General features: G+C 45.6%; 1 protein-coding gene across 1 annotated transcript in view; it reads right to left on the bottom strand.

Moving 5' to 3' along the window:
* Window positions 1-24,054, bottom strand: part of SVOP (SV2 related protein homolog (rat)) — a 113,720-nt gene that overhangs the window by 36,661 nt on the left and 53,005 nt on the right. The window contains exon 6 of the mRNA XM_011935939.1: window positions 15,486-15,610. Coding sequence (XP_011791329.1) covers window positions 15,486-15,610 — 125 coding nt within the window. The remainder of the gene's footprint in view (window positions 1-15,485; window positions 15,611-24,054) is intronic.

Below are 24,054 nucleotides of genomic sequence, written 5' to 3' on the forward strand. Positions count from 1 at the left end.
TAAACCTCCACCTCCTGGGTTCAAGCAATTCTCCCACCTCAGCCTCCTGAGTAGCTGACATTACAGGTGCCCGCCACCATGCCTGGCTAATTTTTGTATCTTTTGGTAGAGATAGGGTTTCACCATGTTGCCCAGGCTGGTCTCAAATTCCTGACCTCAAGTGATCTGCCTGCCTCAGCCTCCTAAAGTGCTGGAATTACAGGTGTGAGCCACCACACCCGGCCTGCAACCTGTTATTATTTTGATGCTCAGACTGTCCCAGATCTGCCCAGTGGGAGCCCCTTCAAGCTGATTCTTATTGTTCTTTTGGCATGTCTCCATCATTCCTTGAGGTCTTCCCTATTTTCTAGCACAAGATATCCAGCTCATCTTGTACTTCCTTTGCCCCAGCCCTGGAGTCTGTCATCACCTTTCTAAGAAGCCCTGGTTCCCTTTGGCAGAAGATGGTATTTAGAAACCAAGATCTCTGTGCTCAGTGTGCTCATTGCTCCTGGGGTGTCACTGCTGCTGGGCCCTCTTGGCGGACACAGCTAAGAGATTATCTGTCTATCTATCTCTATCTTACTTCTCTCCCTCTCTCTTCACACACTCACCATATCTATAACTATCTGTGTATATTTATTTAAAAATGAGTTCATACTGATACTTTCCATTTCAGTTCATCACCTTAGGGTTCATTCTAACCTTCCTCACTTAATGCTGCAATTCCCTTCTCCAATAATGGGAAATCTGGTCTCATTATCCTCAACACAGTTACGTCTTTGCTCTATTTACTTGTTTCCTTAATGTAAGCAATGTCCCAACTGCACTGGCTGCCTCCTCTGTCTGCTGCTTCCACACTTTCCTCCTTTTCACTTCCTCAACCTTTGGGCATGCTGGACATGGAAGGGAACTTTTAAATCAATCCCTGCTCCCACCTACCCCATGCTGCCTTCAATTTTGCTAGGAAGAGGAGGCCTTCTTTTCTTTCATATCTCCCACCTAAGCCAGGCATCTGAGCTACTAAATGGCCTCATGTTATTCTCCTAGCTCTTCTTAAGGGGTGGGGGGTTGGGGGATAAAGGGAAGTTAATTTCCTTTAACTCTTTGAAGAAAGATGGTGCTGGGGACTCATTTAGATCTCCTAGGATCCCTTTACTAGGTCTGTGTGCCCACCTTGCACTTCTGCTAATGGCTCATACCTGCAACCTTCTCTTATGGATACTCTTGAGCAACTGAAGCTGCATCACACCAGAGGTACCTAGGAGTCATGCCAATCTCCCCAGGGCAGGCTGCAGACTGGCATGTATGTGTATAAAAGGCCACCCCCTGGTATTGGGGGAAGGGGTGGGGGTCAGACTCTGTGGAGCAATGAACACTCCTTAGCTCCCTGTGTGCTCAGGTGAGTCCAGAAGAAACCACATCCTTGTGAACTTCTTCCCTGTATCTTTCTCTTAGCATCTTTCACTCTTACAGCTTCCTCCCAAGAACACTTTCAATAAATCACTTATAGAGAAATCTCTGCCCCCGGTTCTGTCTGCTTCTATGCAGCCCAATCAATGGGTTTCCCTACAGAGCATTTCACTTTTCAAAAGGTGGCCTCAGCAATACCACTGAGATTTAGACACAGTTCTTTCTATCATCAGTAAAAGTCCTTGTTAGGATTCTGAGCAAAGGCACCTCTATCCAAAGAAAGAAGAATTCTCAGGAGCCTCAGAAGAAGGGCTAGAGCTTCAGTAGTTCAGTGGGACTCTCTTTAGAGAAAAGCAAGAAGAAAATGTTAATGCCAGCTAGTCTCACTTCATAGTGTATTTTAGTACATTCTCTCTTTCTGTCTTAGTCTCTCTTTTTCTCTCTGTATGAATCCCTAGCTGAGATCATACTCAAGAATGCCTATTATCAATCTGATTTATAAACAAGCATTTCCATGCCATTTAATAGGCTCTTGCACACATCTGTTCTATCACATACATGAACCATACTATCCTTAATAATAGCAACCTTTTACTGAGTATCTGCTATGTGTTTAACAGTACTCTAGATGTTCTGCATGGATTAGCTTACCCAATAAGAATTGCAAGTCATGGGGGTAAGTAATTACAATTCCAATGTGTGTGTGTGTGCGTGAGAGAGAGAGAGAGAGAGAGAGAGAGAGAGAGAGAGAGATGGTTTGGCTCTCGGCCCCACTCAAATCTCATGTTGAAATGTAACTCGCAGTGTTGGGGGAGGGACCTGGTAGGAGGTAATTGGCTCTTGGGGGTGGTTTTCCCCCTCACAGTTCTCATGATAGTGAGTAAGTTTTCATGAGATCCAGTTGTTTAAAAGTGTGTAGCACTTCCCTCTTCCCTCTCTCTCTCCTGCTGCCACGTGAAGATATGCTTGCTTCATCTTTGCCTTCCACCATGCTTGTAAGTTTCCTGATTCCTCCCCAGTCATACCTCCTGTACAGCCTGTGGAACTGTGAGTCAATTAAACCTCTTTTCTTTATAAAATACCCAGTCTTAGATAGTTATTTACAGCACTGTGAGAATGGACTACCACCATTTTCATATCTACATCTATCAACAACAGAAAAGTTGTTACTTGACCAGGATTGCATAGCTAGTAAGTTAGTAAGCAGAAGAGCCAACATTTTAAACTAGGTTTGTCTATATCATGCAACCCATGAATCACTTCCCTGTTGGAACGGTTTCACAGTTATAAACAATACTTCCTTAAACATCTTTAGGATGAAAGTCGTTGTCTTCACATTGTTTCCTTAGGACAGATCCCCCTAAGTAGAATTTGAGTTAGAGGGTATGCCTGTTTTTATGATTTGAGATATATACTACCAAAGTGCTTCTCCAAAAAGTTGTTCCAGTTTATATTCCTTCCAGTACCTCACTCAACAGAAAACCATGGGGAATTTCATTAACTAAACCCTGATAATAGAAACCAAGATTATAGTGGTTGCTAAAGATTGCAGCAATTATCACGGATGACTTTGATATTTTATTCTATTTTCCTAATGGTATGCTTATATTATTTTTAAAAATCAATAGTAATACCATGTTTACCTTTCCCTCACCAAATTGAAGTCAAACTACTAATCATGCAAAAATGTGCAGTAGGGTATTCTAAGGGCAAAGCTGTTTCTATCCTTAGAGATCAAGGATTTGTTTTTATGATAAAGCTATAACCTATTTAATGAAGTCTTTTCATTCTTTTTTTTTTCAGTTATAGAGTATTATATGAATGCAATCTCATTGTAAAATAATTTACCAATACATAAGCATGCAGAGCACATGACGATTCTTCCTCTCCCTATGACCCCAACTTCCATTTCCCTTCCCGAAAGCCATAACTACTAATCAGAGTTTGCTTTGCAATCTTTCGGCGTTGTTTTTTTTTTTTTTTCTGACATGGAGTCTCACTGTCTCACTCAGGCTGCAGTGCAGTGGTGCGATCTCAGGCTCACTGCAACCTCTGCCTCCCAGGTCCAAACAGTTCTCTTGCCTCAGCTTCCCGAGTAGCTGGGATTACAGGTGCACGCCACAACGCCCAGCTAATTTTATTGTATTTTTAATAGAGATGGGGTTTCACTATGTTAGCCAGGCTGGTCTCGAACTCCTGACCTCAAGTGATCCACCCGCCTTGGCCTCCCAAAGTGTTGGGATTACAGGCATAAGCCACTGTGCCTGGCCTGCAATCTTTCAGCCTCTTTCCTATGAAAAAATAAATACATAAATTTAACTAACATGCTATTTCTTTCTTTCATTTTCCCTTCTCTTTCCTTACCTCTCTCCTACCTTTTCCTCCCTCTCTTCTTTCCTTTTTTTTGAGACAGAGTCTCGCTCTGTCACCCAGGCTGGAGTGCAGTGGTGCAATCTCAGCTCACTGTAAGCTCTGCCTCCCAGGTTCATGCCAATCTCCTGCCTCAGCCTCCCGAGTAGCTGGGACTACAGGCGCCCGCCACCATGCCCGGCTAGTTTTTGTATTTTTAGTACAGATGAGGTTTCACCATGTTAGCCAGGATGGTCTCGATCTCCTGACCTCGTGATCTGCCCACCTCAGCCTCTCAAAGTGCTGGGATTACAGGTGTGAGCCACTGCACCTGGCCTCTTTCCTTTTTTTTTTTTCTTAACACACACAGCGCACTGTCAGCGTTCCACCCAAACATCCCCATTCTTAGCACATCCATGCATGCCAGCCCACCTTCCAACTGCCAGTACCTGTGACTGTTTCCAGAGAACTTTCTCTGGCCATTAAAGCTTGCCTGGCCAGCCTTTGTGGCAGGCCAGAAGTGCCAAAGAATTTAAACTTCCCAGGAGTCACCCTCACTGGACAGTTCCCTCATCCGTGAAGCGGGACCATTTGGAGGACCTGCGGCTGAGTCTCCCAGAGGAAACTTCTTGTTCTTGAATTTCTGTGTTAGAATCTGCTTCAACAAGATGATATGGAAATCTTTTCATGTTAGGAGAGGTAAATCTACAGTTTTATTTATTTTTGAGACAGGGTCTGGTTTGTCACCCAGGCTGGAGTGTAGTGATCATAGCTCACTGCAGCCTTGAGCTCCTGGGCTCAAATGATTCTCCCACCTGTCTCCCAAGTATCTGGGGTGACAGGCATGCACAGTCATGCCCAGCTAATTTTTCCTTTTCTTTCTTCTTTTTTTTTGTAGACATGGAGTCTCACTATTTTGTCCAGGCTGGTCTCACACTCCTGGGCTCAAGCAATCCTCTTGCCTTGGCCTCCCAAAGTGCTGGAACTACAGGCATGGGCCACCATGCCTGGCCAAGAATTACTCTTTTTATTTTTTTCTTTTGAGATAGCATCTCACTCTGTCACCCAGGCTGGAGTGCAGTGACACGATCTCAGCTTACTGTAGCCTTGACCTCCTGGGGTAGATGATCCTCCCACCTCAGCCTCCTGAATAGCTGGGACTACAGGTGTGCACCACCACACTTGGCTAATTTTTGTATTTTTTCCAGAGACAAGGTTTCACCATGTTGCCCAGGCTGGTCTTGAATGCCTGAGTCAAGCGATCTGCCTGCTTCAGTCTCCTCCTAAAGTGCTGGGATTGCAGGCATGAGCCACCACGCTCAGCTGAGCATTATTCTTAACAGCTGCATAGCCTTCCTCATCTCGGTAGTATCATCATTTATTTAACTGCCCCTTATTGATGAATGCTTAGGTTGTGTTCAGTTTCTTCCTTTTGCCACCTGTGCTACAAGAAACGTCTTTTCCTATAATTGTTGTGCCCCACATTTGGCCATTATTTATAGCAGTTCATTATGAAAACAAGCTACTTGATCTTTATCCAAAGTATGGCAATTATTATAATCAGACTGAAAAATAAAAGAATGAGCAATGAAATTAGCAATGCCAAGAATCAGCTGATTCTGGCATAAATAAATTCCCACTGCAAATAATCACATTTACAGCACTGGGCAATTAGAGGCTTGCCATTTGGATCACGTGTTTAGAAAGAAAGAACCTGTGATCTCAGCCTGGCATTTCTGCCTGGTCTTTGGAGGAACGAGGACAGGCTTTGTGTATAAGCTCATTGTTGACACCAATTTGAAGATCATTCTAGGGCAGGTTTCAGGGTAGAACAGCTGGGCAGCTACCTGAGGTATTGTCTTTAAGAGTAGCTAAAACACAAGGAGGGCGTGGGTTACCTTACTCCAGGTTTCCCCTCGCAGCGGCTTACATAAATGGTGTTTGACTGCGGTGCATGGCGCCCTCTACTGGAAGTAAAACATACTGGCCCAGTGCCAACGTGTGTTGGTATTTTCGTGGAGAGACACGGCGCAGTAAGAGGTGATTATCATTTCGTTGGTGCTTATTTGCATTTTCTAAATTTTCTAAAACAAAAGTAAACTGTCTGTAATGACAAAAATAAAATTGTATTTAATTCCCTTGTTTGAATTAAAGTCTATTCCTTCTTGATGTCCCTCCGTAGACAGAAAGAGTAATTATCTGGGATTCTACATGTGATTTCTCTTACCTGCCTTAAAGGGAATATAAACCTGTTAAGAACCACCAGCTCTACACACCAGAGTCATTCTCCAAATCAGCACCAGAGACGCCGTGGACATAAATGATTTAACAGGACCTTCTGACTATATATGCTAGAAACCCCTTTGAAATTGTTGTTCAACATGGTTAGGGCTTTGGCACCAGACACACCTGGATTTGAACTCAGTTATAACTGGCTTGCCAAAGTTGCTCCAATACTTTCCTTCCCAGTATCTATGCACCTTTGCAGTGTGACTGCAGCACGTCCCATCAAGAGTTCATTTCCCCCTCCCTGGGATCTGGGTGGCCTTGTGACTTGCTTTGACCATCAGAATGTAGCAGAAATGATGTTATGCTAGTTCCAAGCTTAGGCCTCGAGAAGCTTTGTGGCTTCTGCTTGCTGCCATCCACCCTTGTCCAGGTGCCATGGGACCAGGTGCCCGGGTGCCCCCTGATTCAGTGGACTGAAGACATTTGAGCAAGCCCCATAGAGTCTAGAGGAGCCACCAAACTGCCTCACTGCAGAATCATGAGTTGAATTAATCATTGTTTTAAACCATGAATGCGAAGGTGGTTTGTTACAAAGTAGAAGCAAACCCTACATTCCAGTTTTTTTTTTTTTTCGAGTCAGAGTCTCACTCTGTCACCCAGGCTGGAGTGTAGTGGTGCAATCTCAGCTCACTACAACCTCCGCTTCCCGGGTTCAAGCGATTCTCCTACCTCAGCCTCCCAAGTAGCTAAGATTACAGGTGTGCACCACCATGCCTGGCTAATTTTTGTATTTTTAGAAGAGATGGGGTTTTGCCATGTTGCCCAGGCTGGTCTCAAACTCCTGGCCTCAAGTGATCCACCCGCCCCAGCCTTCCAAAGTGCTGGAATTACAGGCATGAGCCACTGTGCCCAGGCCTCCTACACTACACGTAATAACCATCTGGCCAGGCATGATGACTCACACCTGTAATCCCAACACTTGGGAGGCCAAGATGGGAGGATCACTTGAGTTCAAGAACAGCCTGGGTAACATAGTGAGACCATCTACCCTGTCCTCTGTAGCCCATCTCAACAAAAAATTTAAAAAATTAGCTGGGTGTGGTGGCACACACGTTAGCGACTCCAGAGGCTGTGGTGGGAGGATCGCTTGAGCCCAGAAGTTTGAGGCTACAGGGAGGTATGGTCATGTTGCTGCACTCCAGCCTCGGCAACAGAGCAAAATCTGGTTTCAAAAATAATAATAACAACTATCTGACCTCCAGCAAGTCCCTCGTGAGCTCTAAGCCTCGGTTTTCGCATCTGTCATATGGCGATAAAACAGTTGTTCAATGGACCAAGTAAGGTAGTCTGAGCAGAACGTTTAGCAAAGTTTCCGGCACTTGGTAAACTCCATTATTATCATCATCATCATCACTATTAAGGCTAATGTTGTTGTTGTTCTTATCACCAAGAATGAGAATCTCTACTTTGGGGGAAGGAAGAAAAGAATGAGGAAGGGAGGAGAGAAGGAGGGTCGTAGGAAAGCACAGATCAGGGTAGAGGAACAGGATCCTTAATGACCCAGTTGACTTTCTTTTTTTTTTTGAGATGGAGTTTCGTTCTTGTTGCTCAGGCTGGAGTGCAATGGCGCGATCTCAGCTCACTGCAACCTCTGCCTCCCGGGTTCAAGCGATTCTCCTGCCTCATCCTCCCAATTAGCTGGGATTACAGGCATGTGCCACCATACCCAGCTAATTTTGTATTTTTAGTAGAGATGGGGCTTCTCCATGTTGGTCAAGCTGGTTTCGAACTCCCCACCTCAGGTGATCCACCCGTCTCGGCCTCCCAAAGTGCTGGGATTACAGGCGTGAACCACCACTCCCAGCCCTAATTGACATTTATACTTAACATTCAGAGTACATTACAGGGACTTCCGGTTGTTGAGCTTTTAAGACTTAAACAGCAAAATCTTTTTCATCTGATTTTATGAGTTGCTGCAATAGGGTATAGCTATTGTAAATTAATGGAAACTTTTAATTGTATTTAATCACATCAAAATATCTCCAACTAAATGTTTCCAAATAATGAACTTAGTGGAATCATTTTTGTAACTAGATAGGAACATTGTATAATTAAGACATTATTTTTGTGTAAGTGGATAGAGTTACAGTGGTGGGAAGCCAGTGGCTCTCTTGGATGGCTAAATATTTCTTCTGTAACTTCGTTTCTAGTTTTTATTTGCCCTCCTCACAGATAAAAGAGCTATTTAGGCTGGGTGGGGTGGCTCACACCTGTAATCCCAGCACTTTGGAAGGCTGAGGCAGGCAAATCGCTTGAGGTCAGGAGTTCGAGACCAGCCTGGCCAACATGGTGAAACCCCATCTCTATTAAAAATACAAAAATTAGCCAGGTGTGGTGGCGTGCGCCTGTAATCCCAGCTACTCGGGAAGCTGAGGTGGGAGGATAGCTTGAACCCAGGAGGTGGAGGTTGCAGTGAGCCACAAGATATCATGCCACTGCATTCCAGCCTGGGTGACAAAAAAAAAAAAGCTATTTAGTGGAGTAGTTCAGAGCATAGGTTTGGAGGGTCAAGTGATGTCTAAACCTTAGCTCTGCCATTTACTAGCTATGTGACCTTGCGCATGCTACTTAGTTTCTACAAAGCTCCAGCTTTTGTACCTGTAAAGTGGAGATGATCATAACATCTATATCCTAAGATGTTATGAGCATTAAAGTGGTAATATATGTAAAGCACGAGGCTCAGTGTCTGGAATATAGTAACAGCTCAATAACCAAACGGAAGGGCTATAGCAGTGTTCAATACATGAACAACTAAATGGGGAAGAGGTAGGGAGCAGGCAGGCAAGCCGGGGACCCTTAAGATAAGCATGAGATAAGGGGGAAAGGCCCTCCTAGCTCCTCTGTGTCCTTTATTTTATTCCCCTGATGTCCTGTGCCATTACCCCAGAGCCCCACAGGAAGAATCTCTCTTCCTCTTTGTAGTCCTGCCCCTTTGCTGTTTTAGGGTGTGGTTTTCTCTGTTCCAGTTACTCCACCCTTGCAATCCCATCTGCTTATAAGCTTCCAGAGGCTTCTCAAAATTCTGATCCACTGATGGCACTGTTTTCTTGCTCTCAAGCACTGTTTATTCTATTTCTTAGCTGGGAATCTTGATGCCTGCCTGTAATCCTAGCACTTTGGAAGGCCAAGGCAGGCAGATCGCTTGAGGTCAGTTATTCAAGACCAGCCCAGGCAACATAGTGAGACCCCAATCTCCACCAAAAAGTAGAAAAAATTAGCTGAGCATGGTGGTGTGTGCCTGGAAGGCTGAGGCAGAAGGATCACTTGAGTCTGGGGGTTCGAGGCTGCAGTGAGCCATGATTGTGCCACTGTACTCCAGCCTGGGTAACAGAGCAAGACCCTGTCTCTTGCAGAAAGAAAAGATTTATTCTATTTCTTACTACTTCTATGTCATTTCCAGGAAATGTGGAAGAAGAAGAAATAGCAAACGTCTCTTCTCATTCTACCATCCTGAACAAGAATTTCTGTGGGCATTCTGCATATTTAATTCCTTTTTCTTTCCTTATATAAGAAGAAAATCCAGTGACTGTTTGAAGTCTATTTCTGCTGGCATCTCTCTGAGCGTCCCTGGTAAGGGAATTTGATTTGCTATTCTGTGAGTACATTCCTCCCAGCCACTAGGGGAAAACTGTATCGTACTCAATGAACTCATCATACTCATGAATAGGGCAGTGGTTGTGTCTGCAGGAATTCCTGGAGCTGAGCCAGAAGTGGAGCACATTGTCCACAAGCCCCTGCCAGCCCAGATTTATGGCTGCAGCTCCATTAATAGCCTTTGCTTCAAGCTCCAGTGGTTTGTAAGCTCATCCCAGATTCAGAAGTGTATGTCAAATGCCTACTCTACAGAGCCCTGGAGGAATTAATCGTGAATCAAGGAGGGAAGGACTGAGGAGAGCTGAGAGCCACTCACCATCCTCCAGCCTCCCAAGTGGCAGGAGGCAGCTGGGGGTTTGCTCATGTGTTAAATCCACGTGGTCATGTTTCCCCTGTCCCTGTTCTGTCTACAGTGATACCTTGAGTCATTCATCCATCATCCATCGTCCATCACAATGACACTTGAGCTTCTTACCAAAGCCTTCAGCAGATCAAATGCTTGTTAATAAATCTTGAGTGCTCTGCCAGGCACTGTCCTGGGCATTTTACAGAATGTTGTCATTTAATGACTATTATTTTAAGGGACCTCATGAGGTGGGGATGTTGTTCCATTTTAGAGATGAGGAAACAGATGTAGGAAGGTTCAGTGACTTGCCTGAGGTCATATAGCTATTATGTGACAGAGCAACCAGGATTCAAACCCAAGCAGTCCGGTTTCAGAGCCTATGATCTATTTTAGAATTAGCATTACCCTGGCCGGGTGCGGTAGCTCACGCCTGTAATCCCAGCAGTTTGGGAGGCCGAGGCCGGCAGATCACGAGGTCAGGAGATCGAGACCATCCTGGCTAACACGGTGAAACCCCGTCTCCACTAAAAGTGCAAAAAAAATTAGCCGGACATGGTGGTGGGCGCGTGTAGTCCCAGCTGCTCGGGAGGCTGAGGCAGGAGAATGGCGTGAACCCGGGAGGCGGAGCTTGCAGTGAGCTGAGATCCGGCCACTGCACTCCAGCCTGGGCAACAAGAGCAAAACTCTGTTTCAAAAAAAAAAAAAAAGAATTAGCATGGTGGTGCACATCTGTAATCCCAGCTGCTCGGGAGGCTGAGGCAGGAGAATGGCGTGAACCCGGGAGGCGGAGCTTGCAGTGAGCTGAGATCCGGCCACTGCACTCCAGCCTGGGCGACAGAGCGAGACTCCGTCTCAAAAAAAAAAAAAGAATTAGCATTACCCTTCTAGGCTCTGTCTTCCGGTCTTCCCCAATCACGATGCTCAACAGGCATAAGAAGTCAATCCCTGAACTATTACCCCTGAGAGGGTGGGCACTCTGGCAGGACTGAACAGATCCTCACCCTCTAATGCTGATCTTGCTGCTTGTGCTGCCGAAGAGCCAGCCTGCCAGCAACAGAGACCAACGTGGAGCCCCCCAGGATGGAACCACTCCATGTCACTTGGTAGCAACTTAGGTACATTAGACTCTTCCAGTTTTGAAGGAGCAGCAATTCCTTTTGACTGAATCTGCACCAGTTCTGGGTACTGGTTTAACTCTCCTGCCCACAAGGTCTCGGTCGCCACCATCACCCGAGGGCTCACACAATGTCTGACCCACTGACAAAGGATCCCTCATAACATTGCTTGGGACCCAAGGAGCCCATATAGAGTGAAGGAAATGTAGAAGTGGATGTATGGCCTGGAATCCACTGGTCCTATCATATATTGTGCTATCCTGAAGCTGCTGGCCTGAGAGAAGCTGCTGGCCTGAGAGAGCAATGGGACAGCACTCTGAAGGTGACACTAAGGTGTCAGCTTGGAGATGATGCCCTATGACCGTGGGGCACTGTCCTCCAGGACACAATACCCACTTAAATCCACTACCATTATGATGCTTCATTCCCAGGAGAAAAGATTCATGAGTCTGGAAATTAAGGGGTTGGAGTAAGAGTAGGCTTCATTGTCATCAGTCCCAGTGACCCAGATCAGGGGATTTGTACTTCATATCCTGCAACTTTTGGGCTCTGTGGGTCTAGAGGTCCTGGCTCCCAGGGAGGGAAAGCTTCCACAGGAGACACAGCAAGAGTCCCAGTAGACCTTTTTTTTTTTTTTTGAAATGGAGTTTTGCTCTGTCACTGAGGCTGGATTGCAGCGGTATGCTCTCAGCTCACTGCAACCCCTGTCCCCTGGGTTCACGGGATTCTCCTGCCTCAGCCTCCCAAGTAGCTGGGATTACAGACATGTGCCACCACACCCAGCTAATTTTTGTAGTTTTAGTAGAGATGGGGTTTCACTGTGTCGGCCAGGCTGGTCTTGAACTCCTGTCCTCAGATGATCCACCCACCCTGGCCTCCCAAAGTGCTGGCATTACAGGCTTGAGCCACCATACCCGCACCCATTAGACTTTAAGAAACAGCTGCTACCCAGTAACTCTGGGCTCCTTTGTGTCGAGAAATGAACAGGCAAGAAAAAGAGTCACCACTGTGTCAGAGAAATTGATCCCAGCCATCATTAAGACTTAATAAGCCCCATCTATCATAGGGTCACCCAGACGATATACCAGACATCTCTTGGTAATCTCCTGCTGAATTTTGGTGTTAAATGGACAAGCACAGCAAATATGGCCTAAAAGAGGCATGGCGACCAGGGACTCGCACCCCTTAGGCGTGAGGTCTCAGTCACCCACCGAGGTAAACCATCTAGATCAGCGGGGCTGCTCACTGAAGCGGAGAGGAATTTAGAATGGGGAGTGGAGGTGGGAGACATTTGGCCTTTTGACCAAGGCAACTTCTGCAAGGGACTCAACTATGAGCGCCATTGGCATCCTCTGCAGCCATGAGGCCAGCAGCAGTCACAGGGACTGTAGATTAATTTACTGCAGAAACTAACCAGAATCCTGGGGGAACTGTTCTGAGGCGGGGTGAACAGATTACAATTATGGGTTGCATAACACATCTGAGTCAACAACAGACCACATATATGATGGTGGTCCCATAAGATTATAATACTGTGATAATTAATTTATTTTGCAATCTTTTATTGAAGAGTACTGCTCCGTGCAGAGCAGGGCTAACTCACAGGCAGTGCACCCAGAGTTGGCCTATTTTCATTATTCTTTAATAGCGAGGGGGGCTAGCCTTGTTGCCCAGGTTGATCTCAGACTCCTGGGCTCAAGGGATCCTCCTGCTTCAGCCTCCCAAAGTGCTGAGATTACAGGTGTGAGGTACCATGCCTGGCCTTTAAAAAAAAAAAAATCAATACTGTGTCTCTACTGCAGGTTTTCTATGTCTAGATATGTTCAGATACACAAATACCATTGTGGTCAAATTGTCTGCAGTATTTAGCACAGTTACATGGTGTGTAGCCCTGGAGCAATAGGCTATACTGTATAGCCTAGCTGTGTAGGAGGTTGTCCCATCTAGGTTTGTGTGGGGACAGTCTATGATGTTTGCACGGTGACAGAATCACCTATTGATGCATTTCTCTTAACACACCCCCATCATTAAGTGATGCATGACTATATTTGAAGCAAGTGGGTCCACCCTGGACTGTGGAGGATGTTGTGATGTGCCATGAGGTCTGCCCTTCGGGACTGAGGCACTTATTCCCTCCAAAATGAGCATCAGCCTTGCCTGCTGGGAGCTCATAGCTGAGTCCCTTGCAGAAGTTGCCTTGGCCAAAAGTAGCTGCCTTGCCAATGGTCATGCTCCATCCTTGAGGGCAGCCCGCCCACATCTGATGCCTGGTTGGTGTGAGGGTAAAAAGGCCTAGCCCCCCTGCCCCAATCTGAAACACCTCTGAAGAGCTGCCTCAGCTTCTGAACCCCTGTAAGCTGAGCAGAGGCCTCTGTGGCAATGGTATTGCAATTCGACTTCTCCCTCTGCGGCTCCTAATTTTCTCAGTTGCTTGCAAGTGTTAATCCTAGTAACCACCTGCACAGTAATCTCCATCTCAAAGTCTCTTCCCCAGGATCCCATCCTAGAACAGGGACCATGGTGCTCTCGCTCGATGCTGCATCCCGACACCTAGCATTTATAGGTGCTCAAAAAAAATTGGTGGAATAAATGAATACCCTACAAGGGATCACCCTAGTCCTCTTGCAAACTTTGCCTACATTATTGCAATACGATTCCTTACCTCCAAGCTGCTCTACCTGCCACAGCCACATTCATACTTCTAAAGTACCTCCACTGCTCAAGAACTCTCAGTGGCTCCTCATCACCAATAGAATCCCTTTGGCCTGGCATTTTAGGCCTTTAACAAGCTTGACCTGGCCTACCTGTCCAATCTCAGCTTTTAATTCTTTTTTTTTTTTTGAATTTTTATTGAGACAAAGTCTCACTCTGTTGCCCAGGCTGGAGTGCAGTGGTACGATCTTGGCTCACTGCAATCTCTGCCTCCTGGGTTCAAGCAATTCTCCTGCTTTAGCCTCCCAAGTATCTGGGACTACAGGTGCCCACCACCAAGCCCGGCTAATTTTTGTATTTTTTAGTAGAGACGGTGTTTCACCATGTTGGTCAGGCTGGTCTCGAACTCCTGAGCTCAAGTGATCTATCTGTCTTGGCCTCCCAAAGTGCTGGGATTACAGGCATGAGCCACCGCGCCTGGCCAGCTTTCCAATTCTTACAGATCTCATCCTTCCAAGCTGACCAACCAGACAACTAGCCTTCCTCAGCCTCAGCTGCAGCTTCCTCTTTTCATGTGGTTCTCTTCCTAGGAAACATCCTACATCTTCTCCAAGTCTCCTTCTGGGTCTTTCCAAATCCTTTGCCTTCTTAATAGCAAGGCAGTAAAATGCAATGGGTATAGAGCCCAGGCACTGGGGTTAGAAGGTCCAGTTCATATTCCAGCTCCGCCACTTCCTGGCTGTGTTGCCTGGAGCAAGTTACTTTACCTCTCTGTGCCTCAGTTTCTTTATCTGTAAAATGGGGTTAATAATATAATTTACCTTCTAGGGAAAATAAGAGCTTAAAGGAGATTGTCTAGGTAAACCATTTAGAACAGCATCTGCCACATAGTTAACACGAAATACTGGCTATTACTTTTTAGGGTGGGGTCCAACACGCATTTTCTATATTGGGCCACATAGTAAATAGTTCAGGCTTTGCAGGCCGTATATCTGCTGAAACTACTCAGTTCTGTTGCTGTGGCATGAAAATGACCATGGATAATACATAAATGGAGGGTGCGATGTATTCCAATAAAACTTTATTAACAAAACCAGTCAGCAGGTCGAATTCTGCCCATATGCCATAGTGTGCCAATTTCTGCTTCAGGGCCCATCACAAATAGGAAGTCCTCCTCCTCAATCCCCCAGGAGATAGTGGCTTCTTCCTACAGCTCTGAATATTCTCAGTACCTTAAACTACAACACCAGCAAATTACTGCCCGGGTGACATGTGGTCAGCATCATACCCTGCCTTGTGTTTAGGTTGGAAGAGTGTGGAAAGCAGCATTCATAGTGGCTAAAAGCATGGATGTTGTAGTTACCCACTATGTGATTCAAACAGATGATTTCACTCTCTGAGCCTCAGTTTCCCCAACTGTAAAACAGAGATTGAAATAATACAGTAACACACACCTCTTGGGCTGCCGCGATGCGTCCAAGTGGAACAGTCCATCAATGTTAGATGCATTATTATTTCGCTTGCAACCTTCCAGCCATTGTGTTGTTTTGCTGCTGTTGTTGATCCTAACAATACTGATAATGATGCTATTTTCTTGCTACACCATAGCTCCTTGATCCTGGAAGCCCTGGTATAGCTATCTCTGCACCCTTGCTCCCCCATCTCAGCCCCTACCTCCCGACCCAGGCCACGAACAGACATGTGGATGGGCAGCCTGGCTGCATAGCCAGCACTGGGTATTTACTTACGACTGGGGAACTCCTCCAATCCCGAAGCCCACCAGGCCCCGGAGCACCAGGATCCAGCTATACACGGGCGCAAAAGCACTAAGGATGCCATAGTACAGCGTCCACAGCACGCTGATCTTCAGTCCCTGCGGAGAAGGAAGACACGGAATCACAAGGGCTTTTCAGCGCCTCCAGGTAGCGTTTGCACTGCACTGAGAGCTGCCGATAATGAGGTCGCGCTAAAGGAAGCCTACACAACCAAAGGGATACTGGGGTCCTCTGTATGGGGAGTGCCAACCCATAGTGGGTGGGTAAGAAAATCGTGGGACATTCTTGGTTGTCCCAATGATTGGCATTGAATGCCAGTCTGGGCCAGATATGTCAGATATTCCACAATGCAGGAGACAAAATAGACTTGTCCTGCATCTCATACCATCTCAAATGTTCTGCCCACCCGTCATGCAGCTGAAACTGTTTCTGATGATCTACACCTAGACCTTTTGCTCTGTTTCACACATTCAAGACTTTTTCTTTGGCATAGTTTGAATACACACTTAATTTTTCAGGAATGCCACTTTCAGATAAGTCAAAAGAAAATTTACTTTGTTTTACCCGGAACTTTACAAAATTGTTCTTTTCAGAAAACCATGCTGTCAATGACAACGCTGTGTGCAGCATTTGAGTCACTGATGGGAAACTTCAGTGTCAGCTTTCATTCACAGGGTTTATCTATGAATAGACTGATTTAAACCTTATTTTAAAAGGTCAAATGTAAAGAAAAAGCATCAATGATATTCCGTTAAATCCAAACGTATTTAAATCAGGGGCAGATATTGACCCCTTGTCATCTAGACAGAGTTGTAAGTAAACATTTGCATATTAAAAATAAATTTTATTTGATTAATGATGTTTTAAATTTATCCCTCCTGGTTAGCACTTTAGAACTGATTTCTTTCTTTTTCTCATTGACAAGTTTATCTTGGCATCATTACTCTAACATCTATTGTACCAAGATAAAACTATATCAAAGTATAATTGTACTGAGTGATATTTTTACTATGAAGAATAAAACATAATATAAAGGCGGTTTCCTGTGTTGGCAAACTCATTTTGAAGTTATTTTAATGAATGACATACTCTTAGATCCTCCTAATTTGCAAACCAAACAAAGAACTTATTTCTTTCTTATTTATTTATTTTGAGACAGGACTTCATTCTGTTGCCCAGGCTAGAGTGCAGTGGTGCAATCTCAGCTCACTGCAGCCTCAACCTCCCGGGCTCAAGTGATCATCCCACTTCAGCCTCCCAAGCAGCTGGAAGCATAGATTTGTGCCACCATGCCTGGCTAATTTTTGTATATTTTACAGAGGCGGCATTTCACCATGTTGCCCAGGCTATTCTCAAACTCCTGGGATCAAGTGACCCACCCACTTCAGCCTCCCAAAGTGCTGAGATTACAGGTGTGAGCCACCACGCCCGGCTGATTTCTTTTTTAAAGTATGTGAGTGACTAGGTTATTTTATCTTTGAAAGTTTTTTCTGGATAGTTAAGAAGGCATTATTCGAATTGTTCACTTTCTTAAAGAAATGGAGTGTTGCTATGTTGCCCACACTGATCTTGAGCTCCTGAGTTCAAGGGATCCTCCTACCTCAGTCTCCTGGGTAGCTGGGATTACAGAGGCAAATTTTTGACATTTTTAAAGTAAAGGAGGCATGTGTTCAATAGGGTCAAGAACCACAGAGGGACACAATGCTTCAAGACAAACAGGGGGCCGAGCGCGGTGGCTCACATCTGTAATCCCAGCATTTGGGGAGGCTGGGGCCGGCGGATCACTTGAGGCCAGAAGCTCGAGACTAGCCTGGCCAACATGGTGAAGCCCCGTCTCTACTAAAAATGCAAAAATTAGCCAGGTGGAGTGGCGGGTGCCTGTAGTCCCGGCTACTCGGAAGTCTGAGGCATGAGAATTGCTTGAACCCAGGAGGTGGAGGTTGCAGTGAGCCAAGATCATGCCACTGCACTCCAGCCTGAGTGACAGAGTGAGACTCTATCTCAAAACAAAACAAAACAAGACAGACAAACATGGCACATATTCCTGGAGTGTTAATTACCCTTAGAGATTGAAAAAAAAAATTAAGAATAAACAAATACTATTTTTATGTCACAATCAATGCCAAATATGAGAGGGAAAAATGCAAATTTTGCATGTGTTTTCAACCTGCTCTGTGAGGTCTGGGGCAGGCCTCTTTCTGCAATACCCTTCCCAGAGCTCCAAGGATGAGTTCACCTTCCTGTCCCCCAGGGAATACTTCGGGGGCAAGTATGAAACATACTGATTTTTTGAAAGTGAATTAAAGGAGATGAGCGAGGAAATTTGGAAGCCTACCAGATGATTTCAGGTCTTTTAGAAAATGACTTTAGGTGGCAGAGAGAGTATTTTAAATAACTTTGCATCTCCTCACAAGAAAGTTCTTTCTTTTTCATTTCAGTCTTCATTTTTATGATTATGTCAAAGAGAAAGAGTCTGTGAGGTGCCAGTCTGTTTTTTAACACCTATTTATTTATCTCTATTTGTGTTTATTTATTTACTTATTTGAAATAGAGTCTCGCTCAGTCACCCAGACTGGAGTGCAGTGGCACGATCTCAGCTCACTGCAACCTCCGCCTCCTGGGTTCAAGCGATTCTCCTGCCTCAGCCTCTGAGTAGCTGGTATTCCAGGTTTGCGCCACCATAGCCAGCTAATTTTTGCATTTTTAGTAGAGAAGGGATTTTGCCATGTTGGCCAAGGTTTCGCCATGTTGCCCAGGCTGGTCTCGAACTCCTGGACTCAAACAATCCACCCGCCTCAGCCTCCTAAAGTGCTAGGATTACAGGCATGAGCCACCACACCCAGCTGACACCTTTTAAGAACAGCTATTCTGCTCTCTATTTAACACAGAAGGCACTGGGACAACCACAACCACTTAGAATTTAATAACATTGTTTTATTTGTGTTGCATTTATTTTTGCAGACACTTCCTACTTAAGGCAATTGTTATTGATCTTCCAATTAAAACTATAGTTTCACTTTCCAAAAATATATTCCAATTTCTTTTTATTAGCCCCATGTTACAGGTGATAGATTTTTAAAAAGCAATTTGATATGAAGAAAGTTATTAAGTTAAGGACAAGGTGGCTCATGCCTATAATCCCAGTACTTTGAGAGCTTGAGGCAAAAGGATCACTTGAGGCTAGGAGTTTGAGACCAATCTGGGCAACATAGCGAGACCCTTGGTCTACAAAAATTAAATTTTAAAAAAGAAAGAAAGGAGAAAGATATTAAGTACATAAGATAATAGATGGCACAGGATTGACTAAAGTCTAGGAAGGGATGATAATAATAAAGCAACATTTTTGCACTCCTAAATGCATGACTGTGACATCAGTACTGGCCATACAGACATTTAATCCCTTTCTTTTGGCTTAAGCTAACTTAATAGGGACTTTCTTCCTTGGACTCCAAGGAGTCTTGAATCAAACACAAGACTTAATTAGCAGCAGTGGGAGAAAAGAAGGCACCGAGATGATTGCATGGGAATTAATCCTCCTTCAAGGTCTGCTGAGAGCCGTATTATCCCCCTGCCAGGCAGCAGAGACACACTGATCTGTCCTGTTTGGTCGCAGCAGGCTGCAGCTGGCTCTGCATTTGTCTGCTGATGCCACGGCTTTCCAGCTGCCCCAAAACGAGGGCTCAGCAACCCTGTGTAAGGACTGTCACGGCTATTACAAAAGCAGGGGGTGCTGCCAGCAAGCCCCACCCAAGAGCTTGTGTGGGACTCTGCAGGAATGTCTCACGGGCCTTTGGGCTTCTCATTAACTGTGACTGTTGTTCAGTCTAATATCTGTTCTGCCCTTTATAGATTGATAGCTCCTTCCTTCCTTCTTTCCTCCTTTCCTCTCTCCCTTCTTTTTACATTTATTGAGCATCCCCTGTATATAAGGCTCCAGGGTAGGTGCATAGACATTATGCATTCATTAATTTGCTCATTTGATAAGCATGTATTGAGCACCTGCTGTATACCAGACACTGACATATATTCTTCACCCATTCATTCATTTATTCAATAAACATGTGTTGAACACATGCTGTGGACCCAGCATTAAAGATACTGATATATATTATTCATCCATTCATGCATAAAATATGCATATATTGAACACCTGCTGTTTGCCAGGCCCTGGGCTACCATAGGGAACATGACAGCCAGAGTTTCTGACTTCATGGAACTTTCGTTTGCATTTCATTCACCATTGTCACATCATTACGCTGGGTCCTCACAGCAGCCCTGTGAACAAAGGTTATTATTTTCATGTCTGCTTTACAAATTAGCAGAGCAAGGTCCCAAGTGGTTGAGCGATCTGCTGAAGATCAGTCCGTGGTGCCAAAGTTGGAGCCAGAACTTCCAACCTCGAATGAGCCACTGCCTTCCTCTAGAGCCTTTGATGGCTCCCTGTTACCTCTGACAGAGAACATAAACGCACAATGCAAGTGTAACACAGCAAGGATGGGGGGCCTGGCGGAATTACAGAGGACTTGCCCTGTCTTGTCAGCCTCTGTTCAATTCTAGCCAAAAGTTACCATGACAAAATGTGGATTCCAGGCCCAGATTACCTGATTTTCCAAAAAAATCATAACTTTATTTTTATGCAAGATGTCACTTTTGAAATGGAGGCAACTGATTCAAAATCCTTTAAAATGTTGTGCAGGATAAATAAAACACATCAGGGGGCCATATTTGGTCTATGGGTTACAATTTGCAACTTGTAGCCTAGAAAACCTGGCGCCCGTGGGCCAAACATGGCCCGTGGTATTCTCTAACATGCTCAACCAAAGGACAATATTCACAGGTCGAGGAGCCCCCAGGGATCCTCAGAGGGAGTCTGAGCGCCTGCCAGGCACCTCCACTTCCTTCTTAAAGATAAGATAGACCTAATAGCTTTTGAACTAGATAGTGACCGCTCCATACCATATTCAAAGTGTATTATACACTTTTTCTCCCTTCCTTCCTTCCTTCCTTCCTTCCTTCCTTCCTTCCTTCCTTCCTTCCTCCCTTCCTTCCTCCTTCCCTCCCTCCCTTCCTTCCTTCCTTCCTTCCTTCCTTCCTTCCTTCCTTCCTTCCTTCCTTCCTTTCTTCCTTCCTTCCTCCCTCTCTCCCTCCTTCCCTCCCTCCCTTCCTCCCTTCCCTCTCTCCCTCGCTTCCCTCCCTCCCTTCCTTCCCTCCCCCTGCTTCCCTCCCTCCCTCCCTTCCTTCTTTTCTTTTCCTTGCTCTGTCACCCAGGCACTTGAGCCCAGTAGTTCAAGGATTGTGCAGTGGTACAATCACAGCTCACTACATCCTTGAACTCCTGGGCTCAAGCGATCCTCTCACCGCAGCCCCTAAGTAGCCTGGACCACAACCACATGCCACCACGCCTGGCTACATTTTCTTATTTAATCCCCCCATTAAAGTGCCTATTATGGAGTCTATTTTGCAGATGGGGAAACTGAAGCTCAGAGAGGTGAAGGATCTTGCCCAAGGTCACCTCAGTCAACAGGGGTGCACTGTGATATAAACCTGGATGTGTTTATCTCCATGTCTTCAAGACCACACACCTACAGTTGCCTTCGCCTTTCTGCGGCTGCCACAAACTCCTAGGCGGTAGAAACTCCTGTAGGAACCGAAGTGGCTCACTGAGTCCTAACCCCGTATGTGAATGCCCCGCAACATCACGCAGTGAATGCCCCGGCAGGAACCTTACTGCTGAGCCAGGGCAGATCAAGGAGGATCTCGGTGGTTGCCAAGGCTCGCCAGCTGCCTGGTTTGCCCAGTGTTCCTGGGGGAATTCTGGGGAAGCTTTATAATTAGAATCTGATCTGTCCTTCCTGAGGTTGGGCCAGAATTCCATGCTGGGGAGAAGGAAGCTCTGCAATCTGAGGACACTTTCTCTTTCCCTCTGGTCAGGCCAGTTTCATGTTGGGTATGGAATTTATCAAGCTGGTTGGGAGAACTGGTGGGACACCATATGGGCAGCCCTCCTGGGCTTCATCTATTTGGGATGGATGAATGTTCAACTAATCAACTAAATTCTGAGGGATAATTCAGTTATGTCTCCCAGCAGCCAAGGTCAGGGTTAAGGATGTGGACCCTGGAGCCAGGTGTGCCTGCATTTCAATGCTGGCATTGCCTTTTACAGGCACCCGAAGCTTGGCAAATGATAGGTATAATAATGGACATTTATGTAATTTTCTCTGTGCCAAGAGCTTTATGTACAAGGGCCATTTACTCCTCATAACAGCCCCATGGGAGAGGCTATTATTATCCCACCTACAGATGAGAAAACTGAGACACAGAGAAGTTGAATAGCTTGCCCAATATGCAGCTTTTAAGGAGAGGAGCTGGGATTTGAACCCAAGCAGTCTGGCCTCAAAACCCAGGCTTTTCACAATGACACTGCATTATTTCATTTGTCAAAATGAGCTTCTTTGGTAAATACTGAAATGAGGGCTGAGGCCGGACATGGTGGCTCACACCTCTAATCCCAGCATTTTGGGAGGCCCATGTGGGTGGATCACGAGGTCAGGAGATCGAGACCATCCTGGCTAACACAGTGAAATCCTGTTGCTACTAAAAATATAAAAATTAGCCGGGCCTGGTGGCATGCGCCTGTAGTCCCAGCTACTCGGGAGGCTGAAGCAGGAGAATCGCTTGGACCCAGGAAGTGGAACTTGCAGTGAGCCGAGATCGCACCACTGCACTCCAGCCTGGGCAACAGAGTGTGACTCTGTCTCAATTAAAAAAAAAGAAAGAAAGAAATGAGGGCTGAGTAGGCCCAGGAGATGAAGAAAGATCATGAAGAGCGGATGCCACATCACTGCAATTTGGTGATATTGTCTGCACATGTTTTCTAGAACCTGGTTTCTCAACCTCAGCACCGCCAACATCTTGGACTGGGTCATTCTTTGTGGTGGGGGCTGTCCCATGCACTGTGGGCTATGGAGCAGAATCCTTGGCCCCTATGCACTGGATGCCAGTAGCACACCCCTCCCCCCAGGTGTGACAATCAAAAATGTCTTTAGACATTGCCAAGTGCCCCCAGCCCTGCACTGAGAACTACTATTTTGGAAGGTGCCAAAACATGTTTGCAATCTGCAAGATTCAGTAAATGGCATTTCTGTAAACCCCTCTATAAATCTCTTTAAAATCCCAGCTCAGAGCTTTCTCTTCTGAGGCCCTTCACAAACATGAAGATGTCTATGTGGGAACACTAAGTGAATTACTGCCCCTAGTGGCAGAGTAAACATACTCTTCCAAGGGAAGTTGGGATCCTACATGAATGACCATTGTGCATTGTGGACTTTCCACGTCAATAAAAAACATTCATCAGGCAGTTGCTGCTCTGGAGAGGATAAGAAAGTAGCAGAAAGTGGAAACAAGGAGGTCTGGTTCTCATCCACCGCAGCTCAGTCACTCGAGAAGTATTTATTGAGTGTGCACTCTGAGCCAGGGAGGTCAGGCTCTGGGGCCAACTCAGTGAACAAAACAAATGCAGCCCCTTTCCTCATGGAGTTTACTAAATTCCCTCCAAGCTCTTCAGGCCTGTGACTGTGGCAGACATCACTAGTCAATCACAGCACTGTCCCACTGAACCTTCTGACTCCTCAAATCCATGTTTCTGGCATCCTCTAATAAGTGATTAGAACAGACACAGGGACAAAACCAACCTGCCCTTTCGTTTTGGGGATTCAATGAATGGTAGCTATGAATATCTGTGTTTTCTAATCCAGCCTCCTCTGATATAAATAAGGAAATTTCAGCCCTAGATGGGGAGTGGCTTGCTTTAGTCATGCAGTGTCAGATTCAAGCCCAAAGTTAAGGTATTTTTACTCATTTTCTGTTACATTCCTCATTGCTTTATAATTCAGCAATTGGATAGCAGAATTTGGGTTCAGCAAATTTCCTCATTATGGATTCCTGAAGTGTGTGTGTGTGTGCGTGTTTGTCTGTGTGCGTGTGTGTGCGTGCATGTTTGTCTCAGGAACAAATAAATGAATTTTTTTTTTCCAGACAGAGTCTTGCTCTGTTGCCCAGGCTGGAGTGCAGTGGCATGATCTCGGCTCACTGCAGCCTCCCCATCCTGGGTTCAAGCGATTCTCCTACCTCAGCCTCCTGAGTACCTGGCACTAGAGGCGCGCGCCACTGGGCCTGGCTAAGTTTTGTATTTTTTGTAGAGATGGGGTTTTGCCATGTTGCCCAGACTAGTCTTTAACTCCTGAGCTCAGGTGATGTATCCTCCCAAAGTGCTGGGATTACAGGCATGAGCCACCACTCCTGGCCTCCTTTGATTATTTTAAAGGCTTAAAGATTAACATTGGATTCAGCCTCAGACAGCCACAGCTTTACAGTTCTTTTAACGGCTGCTCAGCTCCATCAAAACAAAAATGACTCTATTTTATTTTCAGAGGTGTTTTTTCTTCTCTCCTTCTTTCCCTCCTCCTTCCCTCCTGTTTGGACGAACGGAGGCAAGATGGTGCACTTCCGGGTTCTTTATCCCCCCCTCCCAACTTTTCCCCCC

This window comes from Colobus angolensis, unplaced genomic scaffold, assembly GCF_000951035.1.
Source record: "Colobus angolensis palliatus isolate OR3802 unplaced genomic scaffold, Cang.pa_1.0 Scaffold10, whole genome shotgun sequence".
Lineage (NCBI taxonomy): Eukaryota > Metazoa > Chordata > Mammalia > Primates > Cercopithecidae > Colobus > Colobus angolensis.